Source organism: Ambystoma mexicanum, chromosome 1q, assembly GCF_040938575.1.
Source record: "Ambystoma mexicanum isolate Mex_15411 chromosome 1q, UKY_AmexF1_1, whole genome shotgun sequence".
Lineage (NCBI taxonomy): Eukaryota > Metazoa > Chordata > Amphibia > Caudata > Ambystomatidae > Ambystoma > Ambystoma mexicanum.
In genome coordinates this window covers 571,391,998-571,410,484 of record NC_090922.1, presented here as the reverse complement: position 1 = coordinate 571,410,484, position 18,487 = coordinate 571,391,998, and the positions used below count along the sequence as shown (strand labels likewise).

At 44.8% G+C, this 18,487-nt stretch overlaps 1 protein-coding gene across 4 annotated transcripts in view; it reads left to right on the top strand.

Moving 5' to 3' along the window:
* The window catches only part of RNF2 (ring finger protein 2), a 245,312-nt gene that overhangs the window by 76,107 nt on the left and 150,718 nt on the right, over nucleotides 1-18,487 (top strand). For all 4 annotated transcript variants that reach the window (XM_069641059.1, XM_069641062.1, XM_069641061.1 and 1 more), the window contains one exon: nucleotides 9,970-10,185. In XM_069641059.1, coding sequence (XP_069497160.1) covers nucleotides 9,970-10,185 — 216 coding nt within the window. The remainder of the gene's footprint in view (nucleotides 1-9,969; nucleotides 10,186-18,487) is intronic.

The following is an 18,487-nucleotide window of genomic DNA, read 5'->3' as shown; positions in this document are numbered from 1 at the left end:
AATTGTGTCCTTAGCGGCTGAACATATTCCCGAAGGTGAGGAACGGGATGGCTTTCTTGCCCTTGTACAGAATGGCAAGGATTCCATGTGTGAATCCGTTCAGTCGGGTCTGGACGTGGCAGACTGCATCAGCCGGTCCATGGCGGCGAGCACCGTAATGCGCAGATTTGCGTGGTTGCGGAAGTCGGGGATTGCTCCAGATGTACAAGCCCGATTTCTCAACATGCCCTTTGATGGTGAACACCTTTTTGGCAGCAAGGCTGACGAGAGCCTTGAGAGGTTGCAGACCTCCAAAGATGCAGCAAAGTCGTTGAGGGCTGCAGTTCGCCAACCTCCACCTTTTCGTCCTAGTGGACAGCAATGGAGGGGAGGTTCCTTTCGATATTACTCAACCTTTGGTAGACCGAGGGGGGGGGGGGGCTGCAAGTCAAAGAGGCCAACGTAGGAGTACCAGAGGTGGAAAACAAGGTACTCGAGGTGCCAAGGCCGCTCGGGCAGTTGCCTCTTTGCCCTCAGGCACTGCCGCAGCTGCTTCAGCTCAGTCATGAAGCCATGTCCCATGGTTCGCCGATTGGGGGAAGGCTGGCGCAGCATCTTGTAGAATGGCGTGCCATTACTTCAGATGTGCGGGTTCTGGAGATCATAGCCCACGGCTACTGTCTTCTTTTCCGGCAGAGGCCTCGCGACAATCCACCAGGGAATCTGTCTTTGAAGAGTCCGGATCCGCTCCTTGCGCAGGAAATCAAATCCCTGCTGGAGAAAGGCGCCATAGAACTGGAGCCTGTAGTAGAGAGGAACAAGATATGGTATTCCCCTTATTTTTTGATTGCAAATAAAGACGGGGGATTGAGACCCATCATGGACTTGAGTGGTTTGAACAAGCTCCTCAGGAAGGACAAGTTCAAGATGGTTACTCTCTCAAGTCCTCCAGGCCCTTCAACTTCAGGACTGGTTGGTGTCTCTCGACCTCAAGGACGCTTACTTTCATGTGCCGATTCATCCCAAGCACAAGAAGTATCTGAGGTTCGCGGTTGGAGACTCGGACTTTCAGTTTCGGGTCCTGCCGTTTGGATTGACCTCAGCCCCGAGGGTTTTCACCAAGCTCATGGTGGTGGTGGCAGAGTATCTTAGGAAAGGGGGATTCACGTCTACCCCTACCTGGACGATTGGTTGATCAGGGTGCGCTCTCCCGAGCAAGTCCTGGATCATTGGTCAGTCACCTGGCACTCCCTTCACAGGCTGGGCTTCTCCCTCAACTTAAAGAAGTCCTACTTGACGCCAACACAGCGGCTCCAGTACATCGGAGTACTGCTAGACACATCCCTGGGGCGGTGTTTTCCTCCCCAGGAGAGGGCTCATCACATTCTGCAGATGGTGCACAAGTTTCAACTTGCCCAGAGTCTCCTGGCGTTCAAGTTCTTAGGTTGCTCGGCCTCATGGCATCCTGCATTCTTCTGGTGCCAGAGGCTCGACTGCGGATGAGATCTCTGCAGTGGGCTCTCAAGATGCAGTGGTCGCAGTCCTCCGGCAGGATGTCGGATCCCGTTCAGGCACCCTCGCTCGCCCAGGACCTTCTGTGGTGGGCCTTCGAAGGCAATCTGATGAAGGGGGCTCTGTTTTGGCTACCCTGGCCGGAGGTGACGATCGTGGCGGACGCATCCCTCACGGGTTGGGGAGCTCATGCCAACGAGTTGACAGTCGGCGGTCGTTGGTCTCCGTCGGAGTCCAGACTCCATATCAATCTGTTGGAGCTGAGGGCCGTCAGGCTTGCCCTTAAGGCTTTTCTGCCGACTGTGGGAGGGAAGAATGTCCTGATTCTGACGGACAACACAGTGGCCATGCACTACCTCAACAAAAAGGGTGGGGCAGGGTCACTTCCTCTGTGCAGAGAGGCGATGCAGCTCTGGTTTTGGGCCATCCAGCAGGAAATTTCGATCTCAGCAGTTCATCTGGCCGGAGACGAAAGCGAGACGGCGGATGCTCTGAGCAGGCAGAGCGCGATCTCTCACGAGTGGGAGCTGGCTCAGGAGATTTCTCCTGGAGATCTTCGCCCTTTGGGGAACCCCACAATTGGATCTCTTCGCCTCCAGTGCCTCCAGTGTCAACCGGAAGTGCGAAAGGTTCTGCTTGCAGGAATTTCCCCCAAGAGGAGCCTTAGGGGACGCGTTCGTGGTGGATTGGTCCTTCCCACTACTGTACGCGTTTCCTCCAGTCCGCGTCATCCCGCAAGTGCTGCGGAGGTTACGGAGGTTCAGTTCCCGGATAATCCTCATTGCTCCAGCATGGGCCCGGAGAACGTGGTACCCAGACCTTCTCGACTTGTCCATCTGCCCTCCATGCTGTCTTCGCTACCGAGACCATCTGCTCTCACGGGGGGGGGGGGGGGTCAGGTCCTCCATCCAGAGGTCAAATTCTTCAACCTTCACGCTTGGCTTCTGAAAGGTTGAGGTATAAGGATTTGGACCTCCCTGAAGACGTGATGGAGGTGTTGCTTTCAGCCAGACAGCCTACAACAAAGTCCCTGTACCGTTGCCGTTGGAGAAAGTTCTGCCACTGGTGCAGGGTTAAGAATGTGGATCCTTCTTCATGTGACATTCCTGTGGATCTGTCTTTTTTTGCTTTCCTTAGCCCACAAGGGCCTGCAAGTGGGTACCATTAAAGGTTACCTGGCGACGCTGTCCATCTTTAAGCGCTCGTCTGAAGAGTATTCTTACTTTAAAATTTCTCAGTTTCTGAAAGGGCTCACTAATGTGTTTCCACCGTCGCCATTCCAGATGCCCGGTTGGGATTTGAACCTGGTTCTAATTGTTCTTTGAGACTGTTGACCCTTAAAACTGTATTTTTAGTTGCGGTTACTTCCGCTCGCACAGTGAGTGAGTTGCAGGCACTTTCTGTTAAGCCACCCTTTACAGTGTTTCATAAGGACAGGGTTATCCTTAGAGTCCGTCCTTCGTTTCTTCCAAAAGTTGTATCGGAATTTCATTTAAGCCAGAAGGTCATTCTTACAGCATTCTATCCTCCTCCGCATCCTGGTAAGGACGAGGAGAGGCTCCTTAGGTTGGATCCTAGGAGAGCTTGAAGTTTCTACATTTCACGCATGTCCCCGGTCAGAGTGGACGATCAGCTCTTTATAGGATATGCTGGAAGGCGTTTAGGACAAGCGCTGTTACTAAGCAGACTTTATCTAGATGGATTATCTTGGCAATTTCTGAATGTTACCGCTTGGCGGGTAAGGACCCTCCGGTAGGCTTATGGGCCCATTCTACTAGGGGTGTGGCTGCCTCTGCTGCCCTGCAGCGGGGTGTTCCTATTCGTAACATCTGTGAAGCAGCCACATGGGCTTCGGTCCATACTTTTGTAAGACACTACTCCCTAAATTCTATCCATGGGCAGGATCTGGCCTTTGGCAAGGCGGTCCTCTATTCTGCAATTTGAAAGGGCATTCTAAATTTCTAAATTCTTTTCCCTCCCTCATACGTTGGTACTGCTTTGGGAGTCTGTCATAGATATGGAATACGTCGGAGGACCCAATCCCCCCGAAGAATAAGTTACTTTCTTACCTGGTAATGTTCTTTCGATGGGATGGTCCGACGACGTATTCCATATCGCTCCCTCCCAAACTGCCCCGCTACAGAATTTCTAATGCGATTGCAGCTTACGTTTCCGCAAGGCTTTCTGTGGTCATACTTGTAGAAGATTGGTGCCAATCGTTCTGGGAAAAAACTACAACTGAGGCTACGGTGTCGTGCGTCCTACTTATAACATCCGGTTACGTCGGCTCGACAGAGGCCCTCGATGACAGTGTATCGACGTCATCGACGCAGGACACAGATGCCGAAAATTTTACGAAGCAGCATAGCTGTGGTGATTACCTGTCATAGATATGGAATATGTTGTTGGACCATCCCATCGAAAGAACGTTACCAGGCAAGAAAGTAACTTGTTCTTCTCACTCATGTGTTTTGACCTGATTATGTTTCCTGACAAACTCCATAGGCATCTACCTTTTTGTATGGGCACACCTAGCACCTTCAGTGCAGCATCACAGAGAAATCCTTTAGAATTCTCATAAGGTAAAAACCTTTTCTTGTGTGAACTACTGTTCGCAAGAATAGTAAAGTGAAATTGACTTTACTTACCTTTTTCTCTTTGTAGGTCCAGCACACACCGTCTTGTGAAGTGCTGGGGGGGTTACTTAGCCCCTTATCCTACCTACTCATGTAACATTTTTTATGTTACCCTCACTAGTTTAAATGGCTGGTGGCAGTGGTTTAATTTTCCTACCATTGTGCTTGTCTACCGCAGGTTGATTCCTCAGCTGCAGTATAGCACCCCTGGGTGACCATTTTGTCAAAATGGCCCCTGTCTTCTTTTTTTTTTGCCATTTTCTGTTTGTGTGGTCTTTCTTGGGTTTTACTCTGCATGCCAAGCCAGGTTTGAGCCCTTTGTTCATTTTGCCTTTGGCGGGCTTCAGTACTGAAACCCGCCTCTGGCTCCAGTGTGTCTGGAAGGGCAGGAAGTGAGGGAGGTTCCCAAAACTCCCCTGTCCTTTGTCTTTAGGAATACCGGAATGCACCCAGTCCTCATTGGCTGGCTCGCTGTCCTTGGAGGACAGCCACCCTGCTGTTTGAATGCCAGCTAGGCTGTGCATGAATGGGAGAAACCTGCTTAAAAGGCAAGGGTTTTGGGACTGAAGACCTAGTCGACCACTGGGAAGAACCCAACGAAACCGTGACCAAAGCTTGCTGCATCCTTCTGGACCTTTGGCATTGCCCGGTGAAGCCCTGCTGCTGTGCTGAAACTCCTTTTTCTGATTGACAAGAGAAGCTCCGGAAGGGACAACTTCTTCCCTTGGGTTAGTAGGACCAACTAACACCGAGACAAACTCCACTGGACCATCTTCGCCTACTGGTTGTACTTCTTTTGCTGCTGCTGGAACCTTGTGCCAGGGGTCGAGAAATCCATAGCCGAGTGCAACATCTGTGATCCGGCCAGAAGCTCCAGGAGTCTCCTAAGGAACCTTAAGAAGTAGGATGACCAGGGCTCGAGTTCCCTCAACAGAGTGCAGGACTCAAGGAGTGAAGGAAGCCCAAACAGTATCCAAGATCCGCAGTGGTGCTGTTTACTGCACGCTGAAACCGCAAAGTTCTGCTGACCTGAAAAGAGCCTGTAGCTGCCGCCGACCTCCGAATTGCTGCCGCAGGATTCCTCCAGACGGACGTCCTTCCTCTTGTCCCCACGACTGAGGCCCAAGAACCCAGGATCTGCATCGCTGCAACCTGACAGAAGCCAGCTGGACCACTGTTCAAACCAAAGGTACTGTTCCGACTGGGGGTACTTACCTCTGTGTCGTTAGCTTTGCTCTTCTCAGTTGAGACTTGCAGTAGCTACCTTGCTCGAGTTGATTTGAGCTCTACCTTTCATAAGTGTAACTGCTTGAGACCCTACAGTGATTTTTCTTCAACAAACTCTAACTTTGTGCAAGACTTTGCTCTCGAAGAAGTGCCTCAGCTCCATAGACTGTGCTCCAATTGTCTTTGGCTGTCATGGCTCCCTGTAGACTCTTCTAGTCCGTTTGACTTTGATACTTACTGTCCCTCATAGGTGGTAACTTAGTTTTTAACTATTATTTCTGGGAAATGCCACCATTAATGGGAGAGGTAGAGATGGGAGAGAGAGAGCTGCAACCATATGGGGTGGTCCACAGGTCTGGTGAAGGGACGACAAAGTATGTTGGTTGGAGTCTGTCTGGAGGAAGCACTGATGTAGGTATCCACGATAGGGAGGCCTGTATTGGAGACCAGGATGTTCCTCTTGAACTTCTTCCTTCCAGACTTGGTGAGAGAATTAGGATAGGAGATGGAGTAGCAGTTAGAGAAGATGGGAGAAACGGAAAGCACCATAGAGAGTGCGAGGAGGGAGTGAGAAGAGAAAGAGATGCACAGCCCCACACTGCGACGCAGGATGCACAACAATGCGGAGTGCGGGGGGGGGTGACAGGATGGGGGTCACAGTAGGGGTCGCAACAGGGTGCATACAGGTGGCACACAACAGTAACCACAGTAGAAGGGGACCTAGAAGTGGGAGAGAAGCCTAGTGGGGAACAGAGCAACAGTAACACAGTAGTGAGCAGGAGATGCACATAAACGCAAAGTACGGCCAACTGCTAATGAGGGGAGAGCCTAAGGTTGCGCAAGATAGAGTAAGTAAGGTCAACAGGATTAAGGGAAGTACGCACAAAGGTCGGGTAGTTTAGTAGGGAGCAGAAGCGGCTGTACCCTCTTACCGCACCTTCTTTACCTTTCGGTCGCTGATGGTTGACTACTTCGTTGTGTACTCGCATTCTGCGCTGCACCCCTTCGTCGCCAAACACCTGCAGCGCTCAACACCGCACCCTTGGCCTTCGCGGGCTTTCCCACAGGGATCAGTAGGCCGGTTTTAAAGGCCTGATGGTGTCAGTCGTGGCATAGTCGTAGCAAGTGGCGGTCGGGCAGCGTAACCTGCGGCTCTCAACACCGTGTCATTGGCCTTCGCATGCTTTTGTTTAGCCCCTTATCTGCAATCTCGACAACCAGCAGCCCCTTCCTCAGAACATTTCAGCCACTCTAAGCATGCACAGACAAGAAGAGCTTGAAAAATGTAAACAATTGCTCCAGTTGACAACAACACTTGATTTGGATCAATATGGCCCTTGGAGCATTAGGAGAACTGTGTGCTGCTCAGCACAAACTTCATAAAACTGTCTTGCCTGTCCTGCCTGGGATGAAAATGACAAGCCTACTTCCCATGACAAAGGTGTTGTGCTATGCTGTTCGAACCTAAGAATTACAAATCCCCAACCTACTTAATAAAAACAAATTCCAAATGCATCATATAGTAAAGCAAACTTTATTTGAAAGTAAAGTCAAATTTGTTCCTAATTTGCAAATTGTTCTTCTTTACTGCATAACTCTGCAGGTAATTGAGGTCATGCTTGTTGGTTTGGAAAGTGAATAAAAGACTTTCAGGGTGAGTAGATTTCGAGTTAAATAACAGCCTCTCACATGGAGCCAGCCTGCACTTTCAAATCACCAGTAAGGCCGACTTAATATTGACTACCACGATTTTATTCGACTTCTGCCATTATAACAAATAACAGTATGCAATATTTATAAAATTGCTGCAGTTAAAAACAAATTGTTATACAACTTCATAAAATTCTATAAATACGCTGTGGTTAAAAGATCCATTAGCCCATTTATGCACATACATTCTTTAGCTGGATTTCAAGCCTATTGCAGCATCAATAAAACAAGCCACATCATAGTTAAGCGGAACGTCATGGGCTAATAAAATTGTCCATAGAGCTTCCCTTCTTATTTTTATTCCCGTCTGAGATGTGGCCTAATTAGTCTTTTTCTTAAAAGCAAATATTTAGTACAGAACATTAAAAAATTGGGTAGAACTTCGTCCAATTTCCCACAGTACTTAGTCACCTCGCTAGACTTAATGGCCCATGATTTCTCACCAGTTAGAAGAACATTCAATCGCATACAGGTTACAAGTGATCTAATCCTTGGGGAGACTATTAATCTCTGAATCCTCAGAGGCCAGAGGGTCGTTGATTTGAATCCAACATTTTAAAGAGGTGAGCGTATTTGTAGTGTCTCAGTCATTTTCACGCCAATCTACTTCCGTTGCAATTTGCATTCTTCTCACAGCATCATGTAGAGACTCCTCGGGTTAGGTTGGGTTATCAGATTGTGAATATCCCATCTCTCACAGACCGATACAATATCTGAACACCAACCAGAGAGGTTTATCGAATCCCCTTTGGTGAATTTGTTTACTACATTTTTAACATTATGATTGCCGAACCCACTAGCCTATTTCTTAAGATACCTGAGTGGAGTGGCAGCACAGTTAGAGGCCAGAGGAGGGATACCCAGCTCCAGCCTGATGGCACACCCCCGGGCAACGGGCACTACATGAAAACCTAGTCTTATTATATTCGCTTTCAGCCTAAGAAGGATTTGAGAATTCACAATTCCAAGTATGCTCCAACGGTGAAGTCCAATTTATAGGATTACCCTACTACTCAGTTACAGATTTTCTCCTTGTATAAAGTTGACCTGTCTGGCCACAACCACTTGGCTTTAACATGGAAATGTACCCATCAGTTCTCTAACCTTAGTATTTAATGTGGTTCTTCTTTGATGACAGAGCCCAGAAATAAACACATTGTTTGGCTAAATTTGGTGATGGCACTTTTAGAGATCATGTACAACTCTAAGGCATATGATTAAAATAACTGAGGGGAAATAGTGTTCTGGACTAGAGTAAATGGTGTAATTTTTATTTATTTTATTGAGTTTTATATAGTGCTTTTTACCAAAGCGCTTCACAAAACAACCATCAACAGTACATTAAAATCAGCAGAAACAATTGGTTCGGGATTAGCCAATAGCACTCAAATAGGAGACTGAAGTAGATGACATTTTTGGGAGGAGCGAAACAGAGTAAGCGTTTATAGATCGGAGGGATAGTGGAGGAAGGTTCCAGTGGAGAGGGGCCAGCATTTCAAAAGATAGAAAGCATGATTATTCACAGAGGGCACGCGAAACAGTAAGTAAGAAGAGTTAAGCAGAGCGAAGAGGACGAGAGGGAGAGTAAAAGGAAAAAAGAGAAGCAAGGTAATTGGGGGCAAGGCCATATAAGGATTTGAAAACTAAACCGAGGAAATACAATTTCTGCTGAGAATGAAAGGAGAGCTATCCAAGAGAGTCAAGAGAAGAGGAGATGGAGTCACGATAGGATAATAAGCGAAGCGAGCGGATGGAAGAATGATGTATTGATTTGAGTGGGGCTAGGTGAGCGCCAGGAAGACCAAAGAGTAGAACAGAGCAGTAGCAAAGTCGAGAAGAAATTAGAGAAGAGAACAAGAGCTTAGTGGCATGAATAGTGAGAAAGGGACGAATTTTGCAAATGTTAAAGGGGTAATAACCACAAGTCCGAGAGGTAAGTGAGATATGATGGCTAAAGGAGGGGTTTAGAGTCAAGATGGAGTCTGAGATTACGGGCAGTAGGAAAGAGGGTTGAGGGGGGAAAGAGAATAGAAGGAAAAGGAAGGCGGTAGGGTAGTAGCCAGAAAGAAAAGAACTTCCGTCTTTCCGGCGTTTAAGGTGAGAAAATGAGGTCTTCCATGACTTCATGGCAGTAAGACGGGAAGAAAGAGTGGCATGAATCTCTGATGTGAAGGACGAGAAAGAGCTACGTGTCATCTGCATAGAAGTGATGCGACACTCCGAAGGAAGAGATGACGGGAGCAAGAAAAGAAGTGTATAAGGGGAACAGAAAAGGACAGAGAACATACCCTTGTGGAACTCTGTGATCGAGAGGAAAAGGAGGAGAAATGTTGCCGCCCCAGGATACGGCAAATGTGCAGTATCGCGAAAACCAAATGAGGAAAGTGAGCCAAGAAGCAAGGAATGGTCCACCGTGTCGAAAGCAGCAGAGAGGTCAAGAAGAATAATATTGAAGTCTCCAATGTCATAGAGGATGCCACCAGTGAAAGGTCATTGTGAGGAGGCGTAGTTCTGCCATAGCTCCATTGTGAATGGTATAAGCTCTCACTTTAAATGACTTTATATATTTCCATATCCTGCACTGCTGTACCCAGCTAGTGTTTACTGTTATACAAAAATCCTGTGGCTCAGGCCAAATATGGTTTACAGCTTACCATGATAAATGGATGGCGGAACCCTACTTCTAATTTCTTGCTCATTTGTCTTATTTTCCCATGGTTTACACTGCAAGTAGCTTACACTGGTTAAATATTCTCTACTGGCTTCCCTGCATGAGTATAGCAGTAAGTTATCTTTGTAAGATATGTTTGATCTGTGTTTTAAGTGCGGTGTGTGTGAATTTCATCCTTAAGAAACGTCCTTCCCATGTTGTGAATTAATTTTATTTAATTGTTTTGTGCCCTAGGAACAAAGAGTGCCCTACCTGTCGAAAGAAGCTTGTATCCAAAAGATCCCTTCGTCCAGACCCAAATTTTGATGCACTCATCAGCAAGATTTACCCAAGTCGTGACGAGTATGAAGCCCACCAGGAAAGAGTACTTCAGAGAATCAACAAACACAATAATCAGCAAGCCCTCAGTCACAGCATTGAAGAAGGGCTTAAAATCCAAGCCATGAACCGGTGAGCCAGGGATAAGAGTGTGGGCTATTAAAGTTAAAACAGGGGAAAATAACACTGCATTTAATATTGGATTGAAATTCTTCAAATAGTATGTTACAACAGGGGTCAGCATAAATGTGCTGTTCGTTTTTATATAGCTGCTAGTCTTTGAAGAACTGTTGTGATCTTCCTTAATCTACCTGGGTATGATTAGGGCATGGATTTATAGCTCTAATCAGACTTTAATGTAAAGACAATTTTCCAAAAGGCATCTGCTGTTCTTTTGTACTGTCTGCCATAGTATTAATGTGTAATGAAAAAATTGAAGCTTCTTTCACCATCTATTATTAGAGCTCAGATGCAACAGATCTGCTCAGCAGGTAAAACCCAGAGGTGTTCCTAAATTGACCCAATCTTTTTCAACTAAAACGTTAGAGATTCCTAACTTTATTCTAGGAGCATCCTTTAAGGAAACCACTTGAAGAGCAGTCTTAGAGGCTGCTTGATATTCAGTGAGTAGTTGTACATTGATTTCAACACGTTTTTGGCCTGTTTCATGTACTCTTGTGAAGGGGTTTGAGTGTTATTTGCAATTGTTTTTAGACTAGTTTGTGTTATTCTGTGGGGTTTATCTTGTGTTTTTTGTGGACTCCCACCCTGTTTTCTGAGCTGGTCTGCATCTAGAAGGTGCAGTCCCTGGGATGTAGTCTTTTGTTTGTGTCTGGCTTTCTTACTGTCCCCACCCTCTCCCTTGTAATTGCCTGGAACAGTCGGGTGTCTCTCTGCCTCTGTTCCTGACAGCCATTTTCACTTCCTCCCAACCGTTACTGTGGTTGCCAAGACATAATCCTGACCCCGATTGGCCCATAGCCCTTATGACACCGATTGCGCTAGCGCAGCCCCCTCCCTACCTGTTGCAGCCCCTTCATGAAGGACCGCAAGGCAAAGGACTGCTCCTGCTGGAGCAGCTCCAGATGGTGTCTGCAGGTGTTAGCAGGCAGCTGTCAACCAGCAGCAACTGACAAGGTAGGCAAGGTACAAACAGAAGAGACAGCTATCCCTGTTCGTCATCGCTCACACCTGTCTATCACCTGTAATTAATTCTCAACATGAACACAACTTATCCACTACACATAGCACACAGTCCCAGTCCACCGACATTCAAATCAAAGTGTGTTCGCATTGACCGCTATAGTTGGAAACTTAAGCCTCTACGACTATCTGGGAAAATCCTAGTTGGGTGTGACTCCACAACTGCTATACCCTGACTTCAGACCCACTAGCAACTAACCGCAGAAGATAATTGATGGTAGGTAGATCCCAATCTTAAACTAATTTGAAGCTCAGGTCAAGCCCTTTCTCCTCCCCCCTTCCAAACCAGAAAGTGGTACACTAGAACTGTATCTCACAACATGGGTAACCTCCCAGCCAGATAGCCAGACACCCCAGCAACCCTAGAATCGTATTCAACCCTTGGACTCCCTTTACCCCACCGCCAAGACAAACTAATCTGTAGGGTAAGGACGCCCCAGTCAATCCCTCCGCCGGCAGCCCCCACCTCTACTTGATTTCCACTCCACATATCAAGCCACAAGACCACCCAAACTACACGGTTAAACCAAGGCCTCGCGATAAGGTTCGTACCAGGCCTTTTTACGCATGAAAATCTTGTAAATACGACAGCTTTATTATTTTTCTGTCTAAATTTACACACCAGTTTAGAGCAGAGGGCAGTGCAAAGGTCAGGTTACTTGACAGAAATCAGAACACATGTTTTTATTTTTATCTACATAGATGTATTTGCAAGCCATGGAGAAAAGCTTCTGAAACAGAAAGCATTTCACTGAAGCCTTTAAGAAAAAAAAAGAAACTGCACACTGTGACAAAAGGTTTTTTCCTTTCAGCTTCTGCTCTGTTGGGTGTAGATGCTCATTGAGCAAACAGAAGCACTGTGTATATTTATTTTCCTAGCATTTTAGGATTCTATGATAAATAAGATGGGAAACTAAGTTGCAATTGAGAATTAATCTTTTGTAACAAATTAGGCTTTTCTTCCAGTTACAGCATACCAGTATTGCATAATTGTATTTTTTCCTGTGCTGTGTGCATAATCGTGCAGAGGCAATCATTTTTACACTTATAATTTAATTTACACTCTAATTATAAAAACAGTGTGTAAAATGATGAGTTTGCACGGTTTAGTTTACATTCATTCAACCTTGCAGTCAATGGGGTACATTACTATAAATGGTCAGTGACAGCAGAGTCTTTGCTCAAGGGTGAATTATTGTCATTACACCAATCACAGGTGGTACAGCCTCTCAAATCTTCAAGACTATAATTAACACATCCAAAATCTGACTCTCCAGGAAGTGCAAGGGCTGTTTAAAAATAAACAAATGGAAGTTACATTTGTAATTGAAATAGAAACTCAGCAAAACCTTTCCCTGTGATAATCCAGATAGGTATTTAACTGTAGTTAGCTCTTCATACATGGTTCGTCCAACAACTAGGCACTGTGATTATTATACCTCAGTCGATACTCAGTTTACCGACCTCTGGAGGATGTTGGCCAATAAGATCTCAGTCGGTTGAGCGCTCATTGCTGCAATCTGTGCGTGCTCTGTAGGTTGCAGGTTCGAATCCCGGCATGGCCAACTTAGCCTTTCATCCTTTTGAGGTCGATAAAGGATTACCAACTTCGGTTTGGTGATAATTGTGATAATTATGTTCTATGTACAGTGCTTTGCCAAACCATTTGACCATGAGATTAGGTATAGCATTTAGCATGGAGTCCTTGCCTTTCTGCACTGTTGTATCATAACATTGGCATATCATTAGGTAGTAATAGCTATAGGAAATGAGGATTTTCGTTAAACATCAAAAGACAATTCTGCTATCGAAGCTCAAAACACACAATACAATTCAGGTTTGTTTTAGTATGTAATTGGCTAGGTTTTTGTCTTTTCAACATTGAAAATTGAAATATATATACAGGAGAGATCAAATGGCCAGACGGTAGAGAAATAATGCAAGGTGTATTCTGTCACAATGCAGAAAGCTGACGCATGGTAATGATTTCCATACAGGTTTTGCACATGTCGCATTCATTTTACTTTCTTGCAAAGGAGAATACTACTAGGACAGTTTTTCTGAAGTCCTGAGGACTTAGTAAAACCATTCAACTGAGGCAGTACAAGATTCCACTCTTAGTATAAGGCTGTACCACCCGAGTTCAGGGTAGCGTAGACCGCACAGCCAGGCTTATCTTAGGAGGGAGAGAGGGCTGAAGAATCGGTACAAAGAAATTGTAATACAAGTGGTCCAATGAAACACTATGTATTGTACAAATAATGGTTTATTTAAATACAAATAGGCCCAGATAAATCTTGGGGGAAATGAATCAGTGTTTTTAATGATTTTTTCGAATGGCATATTTTCAAATGCCATTTTCTCTACACAATTTTGCCGAATTTCTTTTTTCCGAATGTTTATTTTTTTAATTTTATTTTTGAAATGGGGGGGGTTCCCCCATCAAACCCCCCTTTTTTTAAAACACTTTTTTTTAACTTACGAAACCAAAAAAACATAAAATAAACAAAATAATACATTCGAAAAAATGTTTTTCGGCTAAATGTTTTCGACAAAATGGTGTTTCGAAAAAATGACCAGATACCAAATCACAGATCATAAGAACACATTATAGAAAAACACAACACTATGCTTGAAGGTACACAGACCAAAGCATATAACCTAGTTTGGAACACCTAACGGGAGTTATAGGGGAGTCAAACCAATAGTTACTTTTTATATTACTTTGAGTAATATCCTATCAGTTGTACTGTGACACTCAGAAAGAAATCACTTAGTAAATCAACTGAACAATATACTTTTCTGAATAGTGGAACACTTATTCTAGGAACAGTAAAACACCTCTAACTTCTTTTGTGATAACCCACAGTTAAACTAGGTGAGTAAAGCCTAAGTATGTAATATTCTGTTACAGGTGCTTTTTGAGATCAGTAAAACACAGATTGAGATAGGCAATAACTCTAACTTATTTTAGGATGGCAAACCGCTAACTCAAGGTAAGTAAAACCTATACACTTTTTAAAGGAGCTATCAGCAACTTAAAGGCAGGTATACACCTCAGACTCTTTTTGTGTCGTTCTAAAACAGACCAGGGAAAGCAAAACCCAGTGTTATACTTTATGAATGACTCAAGGTTATTCTAGGTAGGTAAAAGATAATGCTGATTTTCTGGACAGGCTAACAGCAATCAGGGGAAGCAAGACCCAGTTGGGAAACGTGTACACCTATTCTCCGAAAGAAATAGTTAGTGAAGTCAACAGCATTACTTTTGGGAAAGAGACCCAGCCAATGTGCAGGTGAGTAAAATAACCTGACCTCTACTTTCTATTAGAATGGCGGAACAGTTTCTAAGGAGAGATGTTACATGTACTTTTCAGAATGACTGAACATTTCTAAGGTAAGTAATAACTTTTGTAACTAACTGTTCACTCTCAGTTAGTTACCAACCAACTTCTTTTTCAGGTAAGCCACTTTTAAACACGTATTCTCTTTTCTAGGCAAAGGCCAAATCCTTAGTCTTTCCCTTATTCAGCCAATCAAACAGCCTTGCAACATTCAAACTTGCGGGGGTGAAGGGGGTGGCAATCCTTTCAGGACAGCCATCCTCCCAGTTTGAACTGGATTCTCACACTTAGGCTGGAAGACAAAGGACTGCAGAGTTTTGGACTCCTCCCTCGCTTCCTGCCTTCACAGACACTCTGGATCCTGGGTGGGGAGTCCACAAGCCGCTGAAGATGAAAATCACACAAAGTAATTTCCCACCCTGGATGTCGGGGGCGGGGGGGGGGGGAACAGGAAAGGACAAGGAACACTGAAATGGCAAAAAAAACAAGACTAGGGCCATTTTGGTAAAATGAGCACCCATGTGTGCCTTTACCAGGGCTGCAGAAAACGCCTTCTAAAGGTGCACCAAATTAATAAAAAGATTCACTGCCACCAGCCACTCAAGGTAAGTTTGTCATTGTAACATAAATGTTACATTTAAAATGAGAAAGGGGATACCCAGTATCCCCCCAACACTCGACCTAAGGTGGGGGGGAGGGGGGTGCTGGTCTCGCCTAATAACATATTTTCTACCCTTGGGAATAGTAGTTCTCACAATGGTAGCCAGACAAAGTTATAAGGGGAGCCCCTAGGGCAACCCAGCAGCAATAGGCTCTTATGGCCAAACAGTTGTCAAAGCGGATAACCTTTAAAAGTCTATGGAGAGTCTTAAACATTGCACCCATAAAAATAGTTAAAGATACTGTGAGTGTAGAAAAAGGTTCCCACTGAGAGGTATAAGGAAAACTAATCCACTAGTGAAAGCAAAACGTTCTGGTGTTGACGCAGGTCAGTAAGATTTATCATTGCTATGAAAACTTAACTAACAGTCATTTGTACTCTCTTGAAATCCCATTTACTCTCAAAGTTTAAAAATAGTGAGTAAAATTCTCCCACCTCAAAATCTTATCTGGAGCACTGGTTACACCTATAATCACATCGCAAAGAAGCCAAGATCCGCCACAATCCCAACCCTCCAAGGAGCTGCATGTGGGCTATCGCCCCTGCGACCTAAACGCAAAACTTCTAAACCAACTCACCACTAAGGACTGCAACATGCCACGACACAGAATAGAAAGACGCCAAAGAGAAACAAGACTAGGAATAAACCAAATCGAACCACACCACGTCTCTCATTCATTGGACATAACCCAGAATTCACAACGCACCCCCACAATCATGGTCTGCAACAGAACAAACCTCATGAGAAGAGAAAAATGTCTATACCTTACACTACCTTGTAACTGACCACCCACCAGAAGAAATCGGCACCACTAACGTCGCTAGACAAACCAACAACTTACCAGAACCACACAGAAAAACAGAAACGGCGAGAAGGAAGAATGAATAGACGCCCTTAATATAACAAAAACACAAGACGCCTGCATCGAATACAACAAAATTTAGAAGAGGAACCTGAAGAAATAAGCAACCCAATAATTTATCTAGCAAACCTACTTGACGATGAACCAGAGCGCACTGAACAACCATCACATCATGAGCGCAACATGGAAGCAGACCAACCTGACAACTGAGACACAAAGCTAATATTAAAAACTAAACTGAACCATGCTTGAAGGATACACTGTAACTTTGTCAACGCATGATTGATGTCAAAACATGCCACAGAGATCTGCGACCTACTGTGCAACAGCGGTATCGACAACCTCTTGTTCACAGAAACCTGGCTAGATGACCACTACAAAATCACACTACACGTCTGTCTTCCCGACAACTTGAAGTGCTTGCAGTTACACGGGAAAGAAAAAAAGAGGACAACGACTTGCAATAGCATACAAGGAGCAGATGAAAATAAAAGCAGATGAACCATTGGACATCAAAACCTCTAATCCTCAACCTGACAGTAGACCCCTAAACAAACCTCAAATTCGTTCTAGTTTACAGACCGCCGACATACGACTCAGCATTCGTCAACACCTTCACAGAAGCCATCACCAATCTAGCCATCGAACATGAACACCTGATAATCCTCTGGGACTTCAACATCCGGTTTGAAGAAGAAAACGCAAACTCGCACAAATCACTGGTCGAGCAACTCGAGACAATGAAACTACACCAATTAGTTAAAGGAGAACACATACTGCGGGATACACGCTAGATGCAATCTTTGCCAAGTAAAACCTTCTCACCACTGCACCACCAATACAGATACTCTGGAGCGACCACCTCATCATCCCATTTGTGATCATGCTACCTACTAAAGCAGCCAACCAACCTACAAAACTTCCAACAGTCATGAAAAGAAACTGGAAGACCATCAAAGGTAGCAACCTGATGGAACAACTTGAACTAACAAAACCATCAACCACTAACCTGGATGAAGCTGACCTCGATGGAAAAACAGACCTGCTTCATAAATAGATCACTGAAACAATCAACAACATAACCCAGGGAAAACCTTTCACCCCATCATGAAAGGGAGCAATGACAAAATGGTTCACTCAGCTCCTCGGCACCATGAAAAGAAACGAGAAACTGGAACTAGAATGGGGGAAAAAATACAACCAGGCAAAAAGATCACAATATCAACGACACATCTCAGCATACAAAAAGGAAATTCAAAAGGCCAAAAAGAAATACTACGAGAACTTAATCACAAAAGCCAGCAACACCCAAAAAGAACTATTCAGCATCATAAACGAAATGAACAACCCACTTTGTTGCAACAACACTCAAGTACCCACACTCAAACTATCCAACAACCTTGCAGACCACTTCAAAGATAAAATTGGCTGCATCCACTAAATCAATCAAAGCAAACCAGTCAACCAAAGCACTCAACCCACACCCCCAGCCGTGGAATGTCAATACAAACTCCAGAACGTCCCCCAAATACCAGTAGAGACATTCATGAAGTTGGTAGAAATGGCAACAAAGCAGGCTCCCCCATGTTCCCTGCCCTCCAGATATCTACAAGGGCACACATCTGGAATGCTACAGAAACCTCTTTAACTTATCCCTCCTAACAGGGAAAGTACTGTGATCTATGAAATCGGCGTACATCAAATGACTCCTCAAGGACACGGCAGGCAATGTGGATGATCTCTTTACTACAGACCTATCTCAAACATTTCCTACCCAGCAGAACTACTCGAAATTTACATCTACGGACTAACAAAGGAACACATAGAAAAACACCAGCTGCTAGACCAGGCACAAGTCGGCTTTAGCCCTAAGAGAGGGACAGAGACGGCACTCCACTCAACCTGGGACGATCTAAAGACAAACACTCTTGACACAAATTCGGCTTTGATACTGCTGGGTCTCTCTGCAGCGTTCGACACAATCAGCCACAACATTCTCATCAAAGGACTAGAAGAAATTGGAATCACTGATTTACCGCTACTCTGGATTAAATCATTCCTAACGGATAGAAAGTAAACCGTCTGGATTAAACCTTTTTAAATCCACTCCAAGAAAAAACAACTGTGGAGTTCCACAGGGTTCGTCTCCATCTCCAATGCTCTTCAATATCTAGCTGACCCCATTAATCAAGTTCATAAAAAGACACAGCGTTACATGCTACAACTACGCAGACAACACTCAAATCTACAAAATCAAAGATGCACAAGAAGAAAACTCAACGCTGGACGACTGTCTACAATAAATCTATGAATGGGTGAACACAAACAGCCTCAAACTCAACCCAGGTGAAACAGGAATAATG